This window comes from Argopecten irradians, chromosome 6 (genome assembly GCF_041381155.1).
Source record: "Argopecten irradians isolate NY chromosome 6, Ai_NY, whole genome shotgun sequence".
NCBI lineage: Eukaryota > Metazoa > Mollusca > Bivalvia > Pectinida > Pectinidae > Argopecten > Argopecten irradians.
The window spans coordinates 32,647,040-32,666,205 of record NC_091139.1 but is presented as its reverse complement, the minus strand read 5'-3'; the positions used below and the strand labels follow the sequence as shown (position 1 = coordinate 32,666,205).

Sequence of the window (19,166 nt, the reverse complement as noted above, 5' to 3'; positions counted from 1 at the left end):
GGATGATGGCCCTTTAATTTACTACAAATGTCATTTTTCTGCAGTTTTTGTGCAACTTGGTTACAAAGTTAAATTCATTAGGGCCTAGCTAAGTTGGACTGTATCTTTTGGCAGATCTTAATTAGCAGAGTTATGGCCCTTTGATTCTTAAAAAAAGTCATTTTCTGCCTTTTTCCTGCAATAACTAATAAATATTAACCAATTTTCTTCAATCTTAATAACAAGGTCAAATGCCTTAAGGGCTTGGCCATGTTTAATTGCAACTTTTGACCGACATTATATAGTGGAGTTATGGCCCTTTGATGTACTCAAAACGTCATTTTCTGACATTCCCTGTGCAATAATTGTAAGAAATGTAAACCGATTTTCTTAGTTTCGAAGTTTAATGCCTTCAGAGCTCAGCCAAATTTAAATGTCACTTCAGCGGACATTATTTTACACATCTTTCTTCCAAATAAGACTTCAGTATATTTTTTCATGTTTCAACCAAAGGTTAAACCTCAATAATGTTTACCTACAATATGTTCTGAAAGTGGGGGATGGAAATTCCACGACTTCGCTTGTTTCATCAGACATCGGTATGGGCCATGTAAACACGCCGCCAGTTTGAATCACCGCTTTGAAGTGCTGATGGGGGTTCGGGGTGAAACACTTTATAATTTTAAAAAACCCCTTAATTTTACATCTTGAAGCCAAAGGTTTGAAACTGTTGTTGTGGATTTCTAAATACATGTATTCTAAAACAAGGATATTGGACCTCTTTGTCATCTTTGGTAATGGATGGACCAGCACCGGTGAATACTGACGTTGCCTTTTCCCGGTCAAATTTTCACATTTTGAGCAATATATTTAAAAGAAACTGAATAATAATTCAATTTCAATAAGCTAATGGATGAATGTTTCCATATTTTCACTGTTTTTGAAAACATCCTTCATTCTAGTCATTACCATTGTAAACATCATGTGTATCCGGCTTGTTAATCAACAATCTCTGTGCTAAGTGGACAGATGATACCATTCATTGAATATGACTTAATTTATGCACGTGACCTAGCCAATGTGACCCCAGGATGTAATCATCTTAATTAGGTCATGTCAAGATTCATATGCAGTACTAGACATCAATCCCAACCTATCAAATGGTTGAAAAATCTTAGTTTTCAGCAAAAATATAATATAAAGTTTTTTATGCTAAAATAGAAAAAATACTTAACTAGGTCACTGTGACCTATGTTTTGAATTTTTCATCAATTTTCTTGAAAAAACTTTACAAACCCTAGATTTACTTGCAAAAACTGCAAAAATTATTATTTTTATTCTAATATTTAATTAGATAGAACTTAAACAATGAAAATCTGAGTTTTCACTCTTTCACCTTTGGTACACCGCCTTTTTACCGTTGTTGTGCGCCGTTCACTGTGCGCCGAGTGTAAACTTTTCACATTTTGAACTTCTTCTCAAGTTCTATCAGTACAATTTAGCTGAAACTTGCATGAAATAAACCTGGTATAGTCCCATCAAAGTGTTGTTATTTTTCTGGAAGATCTAAAATCCAAGATGACCACCATCTTGAAAATGCATTTAAATTTTTTAAAGTTCTACCACAATTGAGATTTGGCTGTAAAATTTGGAACAAAAAGTAATATACATAATTTAGTTGCATTTACTATCTTGCAATATGTACAGCAGGTACAATTCTATAGCGCCCTCCCTGCTAGGTAGGTATATACCATGTGAACCATGTGATCTGAATACCATCGGCATTAATTAAATTACCTTTGTCACCAGAATATACACTGACTATTTGGAGTAAAGTTTAGACATTGATTTTTGTTAATATGCAAGATTATTGTTTCAAAATGACTTTAATTAAGCAGCAGAATTATACATAGTATTACTGTAGTTGATATGTACTTGTGGTGGACTGATCTATATTGGTAGAGGTTTTAGGTATCCAGACCTTAGTACCGCGGTCACCACACAAGGCTGTCAACCAAAGCACCCATCGGTCTGTACATTTACTGATTAAATAAAACATAGGGCAGATCACAGACAGATAGAGAGGTATAGGTATAAGGTGGTCGTGCACATATATTGAGATTTGCAAACCTCGATCAAGCTGTAAAATGGTATTTACAGAGAACATCCTGGTATCAAAGGGTTCAAATGAAATAATCGATTGCCTGAACTTATTGGTCTGAAATTGAGCTGGCTCTAGACTTATTGGTCTTCATTTAGAACTTCTTGTTGACTTATTGGTCTGATTTGGAACTGGTTTTGGACACATTAGTCTTGTTTGGAATTGGTTTTAGACTTATTGGTCTTATTTGGAACTTCTTCTAGTCTTATTGGTCTGATTTAGAACTGGTTTCAGACATATTAGACTGTTCTAGATGGTCTGAACTAAGACTGGGTCTAGATTATTAATCTGATTTAGAACTGGTTTTAGACATATTAGTCTTGTTTGGAATAGGTTCTAGACTTATTGGTCTGAAGTGGAACAGAGACTGTTCCAAATGGTCTGAACTAAGACTGATTCTAGACTTATTGATCTTATTTGGAACTGCTTTTAGACTTATTGGTTTGATTTGGAACTAGTTTTGGACATATTAGTCTTGTTTGGAATAGGTTCTAGACTTATTGGTCTGAAGTGGAACAGAGACTGTTCCAAATGGTCTGAACTAAGACTGATTCTAGACTTATTGATCTTATTTGGAACTGCTTTTAGACTTATTGGTTTGATTTGGAACTAGTTTTGGACATATTAGTCTTATTTGGAATCGGTTCTAGACTTATTGGTCTGAAGTGAAACAAGGGATGGACTTTTTAATTGGTCTGAGGTTGAACTGCTTCTAGACTTATTAGTCTGATTTGGGACTGGTTTAGGAATTATATAATTATTGGTCTGATTTGAATTTTTTATAGACTTATTGATATGGAACTGGTTTTAGACTTATTGGTTGGTTTTGGAACTAGTTTTTGACTTAATGGCCTGAAATGGCCTGGTTTTGGACTGGAATAATTGATCTGAAGTGGGACTTTGACCGGGCTAACAGGATTGAAGTAGAAGTGAGACAAGAGTGCTTGGTTTATAATAGTGGAAGTTGGACTTAGCCGAATTAAGTAGTTAGATAGTACTGTTGTCAAGATTATAAGAGTTTTGGACATTCTTGTCTGAATCTGATGATGATGATGATGATGATAATGATGATGATATAATGATGATGATGATGATGATGATGATGATGATGATGAAAATGATGATGGTTCATTATAGAATTTTTCTTCTTTTGTTACACCTTTTTTCAGCTAAACATGAAAATGCAGATGTACTTAGGGGGAGAAATATTGAACTAACAAAAATAAACACAGCACATGAGAACCATGGGATAGAACAATTGTGAACAGATTTTATGTTTCCTGTGTTGTGAATATTAATAATGTGACTTAATAATTACATTATAAAGATAAGGTTTAGATAAATAATACAAAAAATATGGTTATATGTTTATTTTATGAAAAATATAAGTTAATTATATGATTAAGTCAAAAACCCATACAATTTTATAATGAACTGTTCCAGTCATTTGAATTCAAGTTTATATGTTTTTATTTTCAGGGGAAAATAAGTTGATGGCTTACAGATAATGACTGATTTATTATTTCACATCATTCAAAACTCGTTAAAGCTTGTTGGCATCCTTCATTCTTATCAATGCTTTATAATGAAGTTTCTCAATAGTAAATCCGTTATTAAGGAATCCAATTTTGGTAGAACACCAGTATGTCTGCCATTTGCCAGTTCACTACACCAGCCAAGGGCTTCAAGGCTTTGAAGTGGCCCAAACGAATAGTGTAGGTATCATTTTGGCCATAGAAATGACTTTTGGGAGAAACTGGTATCAGTGGTTATAAAGGACAGTCATTCTCGCCTGCTAATGCAAGCTTTGGCTGGTAAATTATGTACATTTGACTCAGATCTATCTCTTAGGGACATCAGTAGTTTATAGCTTTCCAATGACGGAGGTGCTTATTTTCTTCTCTTCGGGTAAACTTCGATCAATGCCTTTAATGTATTGCGGAAGATTTATAGGATAATGTCTCCAGAGAAACAGTGGAAATGTAATGTGTTGCAGTCATGCAAAACCTCTGTTTGGATCGGTAGAAACCTGACATAGAAAAAGCCATTCTCTAGCCTTTTAATCATTGCCAGAGTTAAAGTTTGGAAATAGATAGGGAGTCAGCCATGCATCTTTACACTTCAACATTTGGCATCAATCATGTGCGAAATGTTCAATAGCTTAGATATGGTCCTCAAAGTCCCCTTCACAGCTAGTCATTCTAACACAGCAGCGATGATTTCCATGTTTATCTACATTAAGTGTGATTGTACACCAATAGTAGAATTTTAAAATGACAAGGCCTGTATTTCTCAAAACAAAAAAGCGTTAACCCAAGTAAAAAGCTGAAATCACTTAAATATTTTCATATTTGTTTACTTATGCTGATCCATTTCTGTTTGTTTGGAGAAATTGGGGTCAAGGATGACTTTTATATTGCTTTTCCTTTTGAGAAGTTCAAGTGAAAAAAATAAGGAACGTTGATGAAAGATGTACATACATTCGACCTTGACATAACTAATGGCCCCTTCCATGATTGACCTTGACATTTGTTTTAGTTGATGTGATTTCTTTATGGTGTTGCCTCCACTTTTGCAATTTTACAGTTTTATCAATAATGCAGAAAAACAGTTGTCGATATGAATGGCTGCTATACACATTTTATGTTCATTTTGATGAAATTTTCATCCAATTTAAAACATATACGTCATTCTCATCTAATTTTCGGGGAGCATTCTACAGAATTTAATTATAGATCGTGTTGGTCTGATGAGCTAATGAAGTGTTATGTCCTCACCATTTATCTGAAATATATGACTGAGATAGTAAAATACTTAATGACAATATCCACAGATGTTATTGTCGACCAAAGGAAATTGCCGTTTTATGAGAAGTCCTATTGGAAGGTCCTATTTTTGGGTGTCGTTATGTTGCCCACGTACCAAAAGTAAAGGTAATGTTACTTCACTGGATATATTAGGTGATATAGAGATAAATATAATTTATAAAATGAGGTAGCAAACAGGTATTAACTATAAATAACACCCCATCAACACTAGCTCTATTTCCTTACTGACCTTGAAAGTTTTTATAGCCATCAACCAGAAACTGAATCTGTGTTGGGTCTGTGTAACCTTCCATTCCTTTGTCCATCCATGGTACCTTTCCCTCATTCTTCCATTTCATTGTTCATCTCTCAGTTTCAGATCCTTCCATCATTTTTTTTCATTCCTTTCTTTATTAACTATTCCAAACTTTTTTCCATCCTTCCATTTTTCTCTTTTCATTGATTTAATTGCCCATCTTTTAAATTCTTTATTCTTTTCTTTGAACATTCTTCCATTCTGTTACTTGTTGATTGTTTCGCAATATTTTGTTCATCCAGAATGAAAATGAATTCCATTCCTTTACCCATCTTTCCATTCCTTTTATTGTCTTCTTTTTCAGTTCTTACTCTATCTATTTGGTCCTTGTTCATCCTTCCATTCTTATTTTGAATTCTTCAATTCCTTTCTTTGTCTTTCTATTCTCGAAAATTTCGTTCTCCATCTTTCAACTCATTTTCGCAACATCTCACTCCTTAAATGTTAGCATTCCATAATCTTATGTCCATATGATTTAAATCTGTACTACATCCTTCAATTCATATAGTCTTTTTGTGTACTGTACGTTCTTTTCTGTTTGAAAAAAAACCCAACAGAATTTATAGTTTATAAAAAGTAAAAAACAAGATATATATCAAAATCATTTTGATCTTCAAGCAAAAAGAACCTTCACATCTTTTATTGTAAAAAGGAAACAGAGAAATCCATATTTACAAGCAGATAGTTATAGTATTTTCATGCTGTCAAATATGAATGTTATTGAACACTTTTTCTCGCACTTCGGACAGGGAAATCTCACATGATACCCAGTGCTAGATTTTTCTATCTCGTCCGATCTGTCTGGTACCTTTATGCGATTTTTGGCTGAATGTGACGTCATACTCTCGAATCGGTGACGTCCCACACTTCAGAAAATCAATATTATTAGAAATATGTACATTTATTCATTTATCATGCATTGTTTGGTTGTTGTTTTTAATTATAAAAAACAGTAGTTACCAACTGATCATCGTTTTTCTTTGATATAACCGAACTATAGTTTTACGCGGAATGACTAAATTCGAAGCGCAGATGAAATGGTCAATCGGCTTTGAACTAGGAGTCCCACGACGGGATAATTTTACCCTCTGAAAACATATATAAATGGGTTTTATTACATCTTTGAGGGGCGAGAAAAATAATCTATTACCTGTAAGTGATCGAGATCAGGTTATCTCAGTCTCGGGCTAAGATTTTGTAACATCCCAACCTCGGCTAACGCTTCGGTTGGGATTATGTTACAAAATCTTAGCCCTCGACTGAGATAACCCGATCTCGATCACTTACTGGTAACAGATTTTATTAATCTGTCCCATGATTGATCTCTATGACTGAAATTTATTCTTGACCTTGACCTATATTTGGACATTTGACCTAGTAAATAAAAAAGAATTTTAGTCTCTTGCTATGCTAATTGTTTTGTGGCCTTTTGTTCTTTTGACAATAGATTCTTGCATATATATTATACACTTATCTTTGCACTTTACAAGTTTTATTTCATGTTCAGCAGGACTTCTGGTCTTCTGTACTTGTTGAACTTTAAACTCCAAAAACAGTTTTAGGTAATGATAAATAAATATAATCATGCATATTGAGTATTGAGAGCACAAATTTTCAGTATCCATGGCGATGACATAGCTTGTGTTCAAATTTATGGTGTATTAGTTGGTATCCATGGCAATGACCTAAAATGTCCATAATTTCCCAGACTATTACTTAGTGGTGATTGCCAATACTCTCTCCACACTTCTATTTCTTCAGCTATATTTGGACATGCTAATTACTGGCCTATATTTCCCAGCACTTTTGTCTGTAAATTATATTAATATGGCTTCCTATGGAATTTCCATACAGTGGGAGCCTGTGGGGGGTGTAGAATTGACCAATATTGGGACTAATGTAGTAATCTTGTCTCATAACACCAAGCCACGAGGATCAATATAGAAACTCTGAGGGAAGTACTGGTAATCATCTTGGTGCACATGACCTTTTGTTTTTTTTACTGATTCAGTTAGATTTTTAAAGAACTATAGTTACAGTTAAAGATGTTCAAAATATTCCCAGTTCTGTCAGCAGTAGAAAACTTGAATGAGTGTCTCAAAAATACTGCAGTACCTTTGACAACTACCCCATTGAGACCCCAAACTTGTTTAGAATGATCAACATATGAATCTTTACCAATAGTCTGGTTTTCATCTGCTGACCATTTTGGATCCTTGGTCCTTGATAAGTTCTATATCTGAGTGAGCCCTGGCTATTTAAGCCTCTTACGAAGTGGACAATACTATTCCATTTAGGCCTGGTACATTGTATATATGATGATTTGTATCATTGATTCATTTTGCTGACTTCTCATTTACATATAAAGCAGTATTGAATCAATGAGTTCATTCAGTAATATGGAGTCTATTCATGGAACTTAACATTAGGAAATTCATTGTTTTTCCCCATGTAATGCCTTGTATATCAGGATACCTTTATCTCAAGTTCACTTCAATTTTATCCTTGATATTCAGGAATTACTATCACTGTCTTCATATCCACTCCTGGAAATAATGTCATAGCAAATCTGAAGGCTCTGTGTGTTTAAACAGATGAGCAGGTATAGTTTGGTTCATTGATATACATCAAAAGAATCAAATAACAGTGTACTGTGGTTGACTGTGTTAATTTCAAAGTTACACAGTCAACCACAGTGTACCGTGGTTGACTGTGTAATTTTGAAATTGAGCATTTTTCTCTGAAATCTTGTTAGAAAGGCTCTGTAGACCTGCTATTAGTTGTGCTATGACATGGAGTCCAGTGGAGATATAACTACAGTGATAGCAACCCCTGGAGTATCACTGATGGTAAGCCCCATTTCAAGTTCAAAGTGCCATACTAGAAGCATATACCCCATCACTTTGTTTTTTATGACAGATGTTTAAATTGACGTATGCAGAAAAATGCAAGGAAAGAGAATATGGGAGGAGCTTTAAATATGTGCTATATTTAGTGTTGGGTGATGGGTTTTCTATGTCTGTCTGTCACGCCAGGGAAACATAAAAATATCTACACCATCTTGATGTTGATAGTGGTTGTCATCACTATAAATGTTTGGTTTGAATATCTACAAAATGTAAGTGTAAGGAGAAGACAGCACTGGATAGCCTGACAGCTAGAACAAAAAGTTATGATTAACAGAAATTGTAATGAACTTTTATTTATTTCTGCCACCTCAAATTATGGAATATGAAAAATTATGCATGTTAAGATAAGGATTCTATTTTCATGCAGATATCTCCTTGGAGATATTCTGTATTCTCACTGTTTGCTATAACAGGCTGCCCAGCTCCTACATATGTAATTACATGTGTTGCAAACATATACAGTTGATAAGAAATTGAATCATGCCATATATCAATTTGAAATGAGATCATCAATTTCAATGATATTGAAAGAAATGTCTATCCTATGGCTGAACCTAGCGATTTTTTGTTCTTTAGACATTGAAGTACCCAGTTTATCTTAGTTGCCTGTAGATCAACTTATTTCAATGGCGACTTCATTCAAAAGTTCAAATACAAAATGATCTTTTGTTCTTGTAGTTGAATGTAGCAGGATTGGATTGGGTCCATCAATGGTGACCAGGTAGCTCAGTCGGTAGAGCATTCCACTAGCGATTGGAGGTCCTGGGTTCAAATCCAGGTCAGGTCGCTACATTGTACATTTCCCCTCTCCTAGCTGTCTACTTATTTATGTTTTGCATTATGAAATATATATAAAAAGGATGTTACCAGTAATTCATGATGAAACCTTTGATAACACAATGATACATGAAACATCCTGGAAACTGTGCATCTGAAATCAAGAATGACGTAATCGTGGCTCGCTATTTCAGTTCGAGAGAGAAAAAAATGGATGTTTGTGTGACTGTGTATGCCAAATCAATGAACTTCGCTGTTGTCATTTTGTTATGTGATTGGGAGATTGCATGCTGACATTTAACTACCCTTATAATAAAACAACGCTGGCGGATATAACGACCAGTTGCTGCCTGTTTGCATGCATATTGAAATAAATTCTTTCCAATTGGCATTAATTTGTTTATATAGATGGGTGTGTATGGTCTGTACTATCGGACTTTAATATTCGCTTCATTATCAAGGGACTTTACTGTATGTCGATCTACAAATCATATTTGAAAAAGCTTTGAGCCATATGATTGTTTAGTAGGGTAGCGTCTAGCCCAATCATATATTGCATTATTGGCTAGTGTTTGGTGGTCTGTAGTTTTAAACTCTTGGTGATTACAGCCTGTACTATAATGTCAGCTATGGTGGTTTTGTTCATATCTGGAGTATTATAAGCTCTTATTTCTTAACAACCCCCCTACCCACCCCCACCCCACCCCACAATCAGAAGTCTAAAATGAATGATACATCTAAGTGCCATGTTATTGACAGCAAATGCATATTTGGGAATATTTTTTAAATCAGGAGGTCAAAGGTCGAAGTCCACATTAGTCAGCTTCAAGGTCAAGGTCATTCATCTAGATCTATAGCTTAGTAATATTGTCTAAAATGACAACTTACTTTGATATATTGCCCTATTTCTCATGGCATTTAAAACTTCAATTGTGGCTGAATGTTAACAGTGATTTAAAAATAATTCTGTTACCATGGAAACATTTAATTCAAATCTGATCAGTAAGATACCAATCTTTATCTAAATAGGCAACTCTTCAAACTAACATGCACAAGTTCTACCTCAGAATATTGTTTATATAAACTTCTGCCAGATGCTGGGGATTTTGCCATACTAGACGACTCTTTCTTTCATTTATTCATGTTTGCTATTAATAAAAACAAAGTCATTTATCTCTCTTATTGAATTTTTGATACGACAATGTCTCTATATGGTTAAGATCTGAGTTCTTTATTGCATGTACTAGAATATTAAAGTTGATTAATGTAGCGGTTTTCTCTTTAAGTCTGCTGCCTAGGATGGGCACGTCTGCCGAGGTCCTTGGAAAAAATTGCATAAAGCAGTAAATATTTGTTAACATACTGGCATCCAATGTCTCCGCAAACAAAGGCCAAAAATGATTAAGTGGACAGGAAAACAAGCCATTTCTTTTGAAAAGAATTTGAAATGATTACTTATGACAGTTATGCTATGGTTATTTATACACCACGATTTTCCTACCATGGGTGCACAAATTATAAATACTGGTACATGGTGAAGATAAGGAAATAAATCGTGAGGAATTATTGATGAGAGGTCAGGCAGACACCATGAAATAGTGATGATTGTTGCATATATATATTATCTATTGATAGTTTTCATAAATAACCCTGGAACAAAATAACTACATATGTCTGCAATGCATTGATATGGTCAAACCTGTCTATAAAGACCACCCAAGGGACGGAGAGGGACTCATGGTACACAGGTGTTGAAATTGGTCATTTGGGACCCTAGAAAAGCAGTAATATTAAGCAGGTGATCTTTATACAGAGTTGGTCACTAAAGTAGGTTTTACTCAATACTGTACTTATAGAAGAAATATGTGTAGAAAATGGAATATGCTTTTAATGCCTCAATCCTAATATATATAGTGACTGTATGACACATAGTGTGTTGTGTCCCATTGTCTCCTGCTTTGTCACAACTGGATTCTGATTACATAGCACTTTTGGATATACAAAGATATTGGCATTTTGTCTTCTTGACCTTTCTTCTCAGAGATCTTATGATTGCCGTGTAACATAACTGAGACAAAAACATCAAATTCAATTGTAGTGTACATCTGATCCTAGTACCCCTGGGTACATATTAAAAAGATATTGCAAACATATTGAGAAACTTGATGATCGTTTTCTCTAACTAAAATTTGCCTTAATTTTTAATCAATTTTGGCTTGATATATAAGTGAAATTGATATAACATGTAATTACTTTATATCACTTTTATTTTTATACCTTTATTGCACACAATTGTAAAATCTATTTGCAGTGTCCAGGTAATCACAGGTAATGTTATTGATCTATAAAACCTGTAGTTACTTAGACCAGAACACATGATGTGGAAACAGACTCCAGAAAGCCTTTATTCAGTTTTAATGGAATGTTTCTTTAGAATAAAGTAGGACAACTAATGGTGATTGAAAAGGATAATGCTGAATGACTGATTTTGATATTATACCATTTTATCAGTATAGAAATAGGCTTTATCATTTGATTCAAACAAATTTTGATTGATTATGATAGATAAGTTATGTTCAATCATTGGTTTTATCGTTGGTATATCAGTGGTATCAGACAACTGTGACGTGCTATCATGTCAATGCTTTCATGCTCTTTCAGACCTCTTTGTGTTTTTGACAGAGATTAGTAGATTTTAATGGATTTTCCATGTTCAGGTGCCATATCCAGTCAATGAAATATAAAGACAACATATTGATAAATTTGTTGAGACATAAAAATGCTTGATAAGCTGTGAAATTAAGATAGCCTACATTCAGTGTTGTACTTGTTTGAACTAGTGCTTTTTCTAACCTCTGTTCCTAGTAACAATTGCCTGCAAAAATAAGTTTGATGCTCAATTAAATATGAAGAATAAGAATGCTCTATGACTTTAATTGATGTCTCTTGTGATCAATTACCACTTATGTACATTTACATATTGAGTGTAGTGTACTCTAACAGCTTTAGTTGAAACATGCCACAGCATTTCTAATGTACTCGCCAACATCCTGTCATCATTTTCAGCTTTTCCATGAAAATGTAATAATACTTATGATATTAATGTTTCCAGCCAGTTGTAATAATGCTTGATGTCTTGCTGGCTGACTGTTTGATCTCCTGGATCTATATAGGAGAGGAGAAAATGTAGCAGGTAGACCAGGGATTGAACCAGAGACCTCGGGACACTTAGCAAGATGCTCTACTGATTGAGCAACCTGGTCAGTGATGATCGACCCAGTCCAATTCCACTAAACTCCTTCCTCCTTTCACCAAGTCTTCACCTCGGAAGACAACAACTCACAAGTTTGCATGTCCCTCTGCTTGGTGTTTTACCAATGTTTGAAATTAGGGGTGGTAAGCTTGAGAATTTTGTAACAAGAGAGGAGACCATGTATCAGGTGGACCATTGGGGTCAAACCTGAGACCTCTGAATGCTATACAATAGAGCTAAGACACCTGATCACGATGATTGAATCACTCAATTCTGCTTCACTAGTAGCCAAGATGGTTGCCAAAATCTCTGAATGGTTAAAAATATGTCATAATGTAAAAGCTTTTAAAGCAGTGAATAACATTAGGGATATTTGGAAGCATTGATATTGGAAAACCATTGTAACACACAGTTGCATTTATTGATGTCACTTACTTATAATAGATTAAACACTTGACATGTATGCCATTTGGTTGCTCTGTCTGATATTAAGACAACAGCTTTATTCAGACGTTTTAGTCACAGTGACCATGACATTGTCATATAATAATCAATTGTTTCTGACTGGTGCGGCAATCCTCTAGACCTGTCTGTGTGAACACATCAAACGTACATGAAATAAACCTGTATTCTTATAGTCTGTCCTCCTTGTCAAAGACAACAAAATGGCATAGTGAGTTTTGTCCATTTCTTGTAAATGATTTCAACACTTGGTATTTTGGATATATCCAGTGATAACGTAATGGTTGTTATGGAACATTTACTTTCCTGCAGATAGAACAAAAATGATGTAATCTGAATCCATGTTGGAGTTTTATAGAGGTCAATTTGTTACAGTTAGATCATTAATATTTAGATTGCATGGTCTTTGGTGTCTTAAAATTTCTAATGAAGTGATTAGGTTACCCTGCAGAGAAGAAGTTTCAGTTGACCTTTCCAATCGTTTTTAGCTCAGCTGGCCCGAAGGGCCAGTGAGCTTTAATGTCATGGCGCGGCGTCCGTCGTCCGTCCGTCAACATTTCCTTTGAATCGTTACTAGTCATAGAGTTCTGCATGGATTGTAACCAAATTTGGCCACAAACCTCCTTGGGGGAAGAGGAAGAGAACTTGTATAAATTTTGACTTTAACCCCTGTGGGCAGGAGGGGCGGGGCCCAATAGGAGAAATAGAGGTAAATCCTATAAATCACTACTTGTCGTAGAGTTCTGCATGGATTGTAACCATATTTGGTCATAAGCATCCTTGGGTGAAGGGGAACCGAACTTGTATAAATTTTGGCTCTGGCCCCCCGGGGGGAAGAAGGGCGGGCCTAATAGGGGAAATAAGAACTAAATCCTATAAATCGCTACTTGTCCTAGAGTTCTGCATGGATTGTAACCAAATTTGGCCACAAACATCCTTGGGGGATAGGGAACAGAACTTGTATAAATTTTGACTCTGAACCCGGGGCAGGAGGGACGGGCCCAATAGGGGAAATAGAGGTAAATCCTATAAATCGCTACTTTTCTAGAGTTCTGCATGGATTGTAACCAAATTTGGCCACAAACATCCTAGGGGGAAGGGGAACAGAACTTGCATAAATTTTGGCTCTGACTAATCTCCTTGGGGCAGGAGGGGCGGAGGCAATAGGGGAAATAGAGGTAAATCCTATAAATCGCTACTTGTCCTAGAGTTCTGCATGGATTGTAACCAAATTTGGCCACAAACATCTCAGGGGAGGGGAACAGAACTTGTATAAATTTTGGCTCTGACCCCACTGGGGGCAGGAGGGGCGGGGCCTAATATGGGAAATAGAGCTAAATCTTATAAATCGCTACTTGTCCTACAGTTCTGCATGCATTGTAACCAAATTTGGCCACAAACATCCTAGGGGGATGGGGAACAGAACTTTTATAAATTTTGACTCTGACCCCCCGGGGGCAGGAGGGACGGGGCCCAATAGGGGAAATAGAGGTAAATCCTATAAATCGCTACTTTTCCTAGAGTTCTGCATGGATTGTAACCAAATTTGGCCACAAACATCCTAGGGGGAAGGGGAACAGAACTTGCATAAATTTTGGCTCTGACTAATCTCCTTGGGGCAGGAGGGGCGGGGCGCAATAGGGGAAATAGAGGTAAATCCTATAAATCGCTACTTGTCCTAGAGTTCTGCATGGTTGTAACCAAATTTGGCCACAAACATCTCAGGGGGAAGGGGAACAGAACTTGTATAAATTTTGGCTCTGACCCCACTGGGGGCAAGAGGGGCGGGGCCTAATATGGGAAATAGAGCTAAATCTTATAAATCGCTACTTGTCCTACAGTTCTGCATGCATTGTAACCAAATTTGGCCACAAACATCCTTGGGGGATGGGGAACAGAACTTGTATAACTTTTGACTCTGACCCCCCGGGGGCAGGAGGGACGGGGCCCAATATGGGAAATAGAGGTAAATCCTATAAATCGCTACTTGTCCTACAGTTCTGCATGCATTGTAACCAAATTTGGCAACAAACATCCTAGGGGGAAGGGGAACAGAACTTGCATAAATTTTGGCTCTGACTCCCCTTGGGGCAGGAGGGGCGGAGCCCAATAGAGGAAATTAAGGTAAATCCTATAAATCGCTACTTGTCCTAGAGTTCTGCATGGATTGTAACCAAATTTGGCCACAAACATCCTTGGGAGAAGGGGAACAGAACTTGTATAAATTTTGGCTCTGACCTTCCGGGGGTAGGAGGGGCGGGGCCTAATAATGGAATTAGAGGTAAATATTCAAATTCCTTCAGAAAATTAAGAAACAATGAACCTGTATTCACAACAGCACTTGACATTACAAACCAGGTGAGCGATACTGGGCCTCTTGTTTATTGTCTGCTATCATATGCTGCAGTTCAAAGACAGCTTCACAAATGAAAACTAGATCAAAATGTTGAAAAGTGATTATGCAATGGATTCAGATTGGAAGAAATTTTGTTTGGTCAAATTGACAATATATATTTACCCAAGTTTAAGTTTAATTCAGTCAATGGTCATTTCCCCAAGTCATGCAAATATCATCTTATGCAATGTGCTTTTTGTTATTGTGGTGTATTTTGATTTTAAAAAAAGTCAGAAAAAGGTGTTATGTTAATATTTTGAAAATATGAGGAAAATGAAAGTAAATCATCTTTGCAATAACTTTTGAAAATACGGAAACATTACTCAATATTCAATGACGGAAGAGAGAAAAGAATATTGAATCACGGGCAGACGGCACACAGGTTGTTTGTTCTACACAGTTTCAGGCCAAAAATAGGCTTAGCACCTCTAAATACTAATTAGTCACAGAGATGCTGGTAATTATCTCCAGGAAAACCTACAACACTCAAATATCTTTTCTTAAACACTGCACAGAAATAATTAGCACCGTTGTAATTATCTACTGATGGGATGCACTGGATTTACTCGCGTCATATATCTAATTTTCATTCAGAGCAGTTCAGAATTCTATCCATTGTCATGTTTTCCTGTTAATTGCTGGGTATTCTTGTTTAATTAAGTTGGAGATGTAGTTAACTGTCACAGTTCTGATCAGTTTCAGGCTTTTAGTGAAAATCTTACAAAACTGAAAATTTGTCAATATCTTGTATTTTAAAGTTCATTTTAACGCTTTTGCCGGGAAGCTAATTACATAATGGCAATAACGCCATTGTATTTCTTCATAATCTGTCAACTTTTTCGGTAAAAACAATTTAGAAAAGAAACATCTATACAAAACTTAAGAGTTTTTTTCTTAATTGATTTTTAAACCTTAAAAGACACAATAGAAACAGTCTAGCTCTAAAATGACTGTCATAAGGACTAAATGTGTACCAAGACAAACAACAATATAATGAACAGAGCGCTAATGTCTAGGTCAATAAGACCATTATAAGTTTAAAATCTTGGTCAACAAGAACCTAAAGAACTTTAAATCTAGGTCAAATAGAATTGATAGAACTTCAAGGTCAAGGTCAGCAAAAAATGCATACAGAATAAAATCTATAGCTCCACTAGAACTTGTGAAATATGCTTCAAATAAATAGTCAACCTACATGTATAATATCCATTGGATTTAAAAGATCCTCAAAAACTAGATCAATGATAACCAAGAAAATAGATCCCAAAAATGTAGGTCAATGGCATCCAGGAGAATAGATCCCCAAAATGTAGATCAATGGCAACCAGGAGAATAGATCCAAAAATGTAGGTCGATGACAACCAAGAGAACAGATCCCCAAAATGTAGGTCAATGACAACCAAGAGAACAGATCCCCAAAATGTAGGTCAATAATAACCAAGAAAATAGATCCCAAAATATAGGTCAATGACAACCAAGAGAATAGATCCCAAAATATAGGTCAATGACATCCAAGAGAATAGATCTATAAATTGTAGGTCAATGACAACCAAGAAAATAGATCCCAAAATGTAGGTCAATGACAACCAAGAGAATAGATCCCCAAAATGTAGGTCAATGACAACCAAGAGAATAGATCCCCAAAATGTAGGTCAATGACAACCAAGAAAATAGATCCAAAAATGTATGTCAATGACATCCAAGAGAATATATCCCAAAATGTAGGTCAATGACAACCAAGAGAATAGATCTATAAATTGTAGGTCAATGACAACCAAGAAAATATATCCCAAAATGTAGGTCAATGACAACCAAGAGAATAGATCCCAAAATGTAGGTCAATGACAACCAAGAGAATAGATCCCAAAATGTAGGTCAATGACATCCAAGAGAATAGATCTATAAATTGTAGGTCAATGACAACCAAGAAAATAGATCCCAAAATGTATGTCAATGACATCCAAGAGAATAGATCTATAAATTGTAGGTCAATGACAACCAAGAAAATAGATCTATAAATTGTAGGTCAATGACAACCAAGAAAATAGATCCCAAAATGTATGTCAATGACAACCAAGAGAATAGATCCCAAAATTGTAGGTCAATGACAACCAAGAAAATAGATCCCAAAATGTAGGTCAATGACATCCAAGAGAATAGATCTATAAATTGTAGGTCAATGACAACCAAGAAAATAGATCCCAAAATGTAGTAGGTCAATGACAACCAAGAAAATAGATCCCAAAATGTATGTCAATGACATCCAAGAGAATAGATCTATAAATTGTAGGTCAATGACAACCAAGAAAATAGATCCCAAAATGTATGTCAATGACATCCAAGAAAATAGATCCCAAAATGTAGGTCAATGACAACCAAGAAAATAGATCCCAAAATGTAGGTCAATGACATCCAAGAAAATAGATCCCAAAATGTATGTCGATGACAACCAAGAGAATAGAATAGATCCCATAAATGTAGGACATTGGCAACAAAGAGAAGTTTTCTAAAATCTAGGTCAAAGACCGAGAAAAAAATTCTGTAAATTGTAGGTCAACAATAGCTGAGAGAAATTTCTTTCTAAAATGTGGAAAGATCTTCAAACTCTGGAGTCAACAACAAAAAATAGTTTTAAAAATTCATGTTCAACAGCAATTTTCTCATATTAAAGATAAAATCACTGCTCAGTAAAAACTGATATAACGTAAACAAAAAAACATTTGGTGTTCAGACAATGTCAATTTATGGATTCTGATGGTTTTTTTTACGCCTGAAACCATTTCCACTGGAGTATGGCTTTATTCTGGTGGTGATGTGGTATACAAAGGTAACTTGATTAAGCTGGCTGGTTCTATATTTGTCCTTGTTAAAGCTTTTGAGTTTATAGATTTCAGATGGTTGTATGTTCCCGTAGAACGTAAACCCAATTTAATTTTTATACAATCTGGCAGCACAGCTAAGATGCTTCACAAATTCTGTTTGTACTTCAGCTTAAAACATGTACAAAATGAAATTGATCTTTAAGATCTGAATCCAATTTGTGAAAGGGTTCTCGAGAAATAAATAATTTGTTTTCGATAATGAGGATATATGTGTTTCTTGATTTGTTTCTGCTCGCCATTTATTAATATTAGCATAGTTGTCATGTAGTCTGCACCAGTTCATTAGTTCCGTGCACTTATTTACTTGTACTTCTGTTACAGGCCTAATGTCCTGATGCAAAATGATCGGGTATTTTTGTGCTCGTCCAATCAACTAGGATTAACTGTTTTTTGATGATCGCACGACAAGCGAGTGAACCTAAATCTAAATCCCTGTACTAGTAGCTCTGTTGACTTAAACATTGTTGGTTCGTTGGAGTATCAATGATCAGCCATAGCAGGCTGGTGCAAATATTCACCACTTGCTGATAACATTGATAAACTTCAAATCTTCAGCCATAACTCCTCCCAGACTTAAAGTATAGTCACAGACATTAGGAACTTTAATTTACATGTAACAATTAAGTATTTTTATTTCACCTGAGACGAAGTCTCATGGTGACCTATTCTAATTGCCTTTTGTCTGTTGTCGTCCGACGTGCGACAATAAACTTTTTACATTTTCGACTTCTTCTCCAAACCACTGAAGCAATTTCAATGAAAATTTGCACAAATCTTTTAAGGCATAAGACCAAAATAAATTGTGAATTATTAACCCCCACCCCCAGGGGGCTGTGGCAGGGGCTAAAAGGGGTAAAACTGAAGTATCAAATTTCAAAAATCTTCTTCTCCACTCACTCATTAAACGACAACAATAAGCTATCAAAATTGGAAAAAATTCTCTTTATTATGTACACCTTATTAAGATCAAGATATCGCGACCAAAAGTAAAAAATCCAAGATATTGTAGAAAAAATCTGAAGCCTTGTTTCTGACTACACGATCACCAGATGGTATACTATCTAGCCACACCTTGGTATACTCTCTAGTCACACCTTGGTATACTCTCTAGTCACTACTCTACCCTGGTATACTCTCTAGTCACACCCTGGTATATTCTCAAGTCACACCCTGGTATACTATCTAGCCACACCTTGGTATACTCTCTAGTCACACCCTGGTATAC

General features: G+C 35.5%; 1 protein-coding gene across 1 annotated transcript in view; it reads left to right on the top strand.

Moving 5' to 3' along the window:
- The first annotated feature begins 3,784 nt into the window (after positions 1 to 3,784).
- The window catches only part of LOC138326465 (coiled-coil domain-containing protein 1-like), a 69,942-nt gene continuing 54,560 nt past the window's right edge, over positions 3,785 to 19,166 (top strand). Inside the window, exon 1 of the mRNA XM_069272566.1 lies at positions 3,785 to 3,855. Within this exon, the coding sequence (XP_069128667.1) occupies positions 3,785 to 3,855 (71 nt within the window). The remainder of the gene's footprint in view (positions 3,856 to 19,166) is intronic.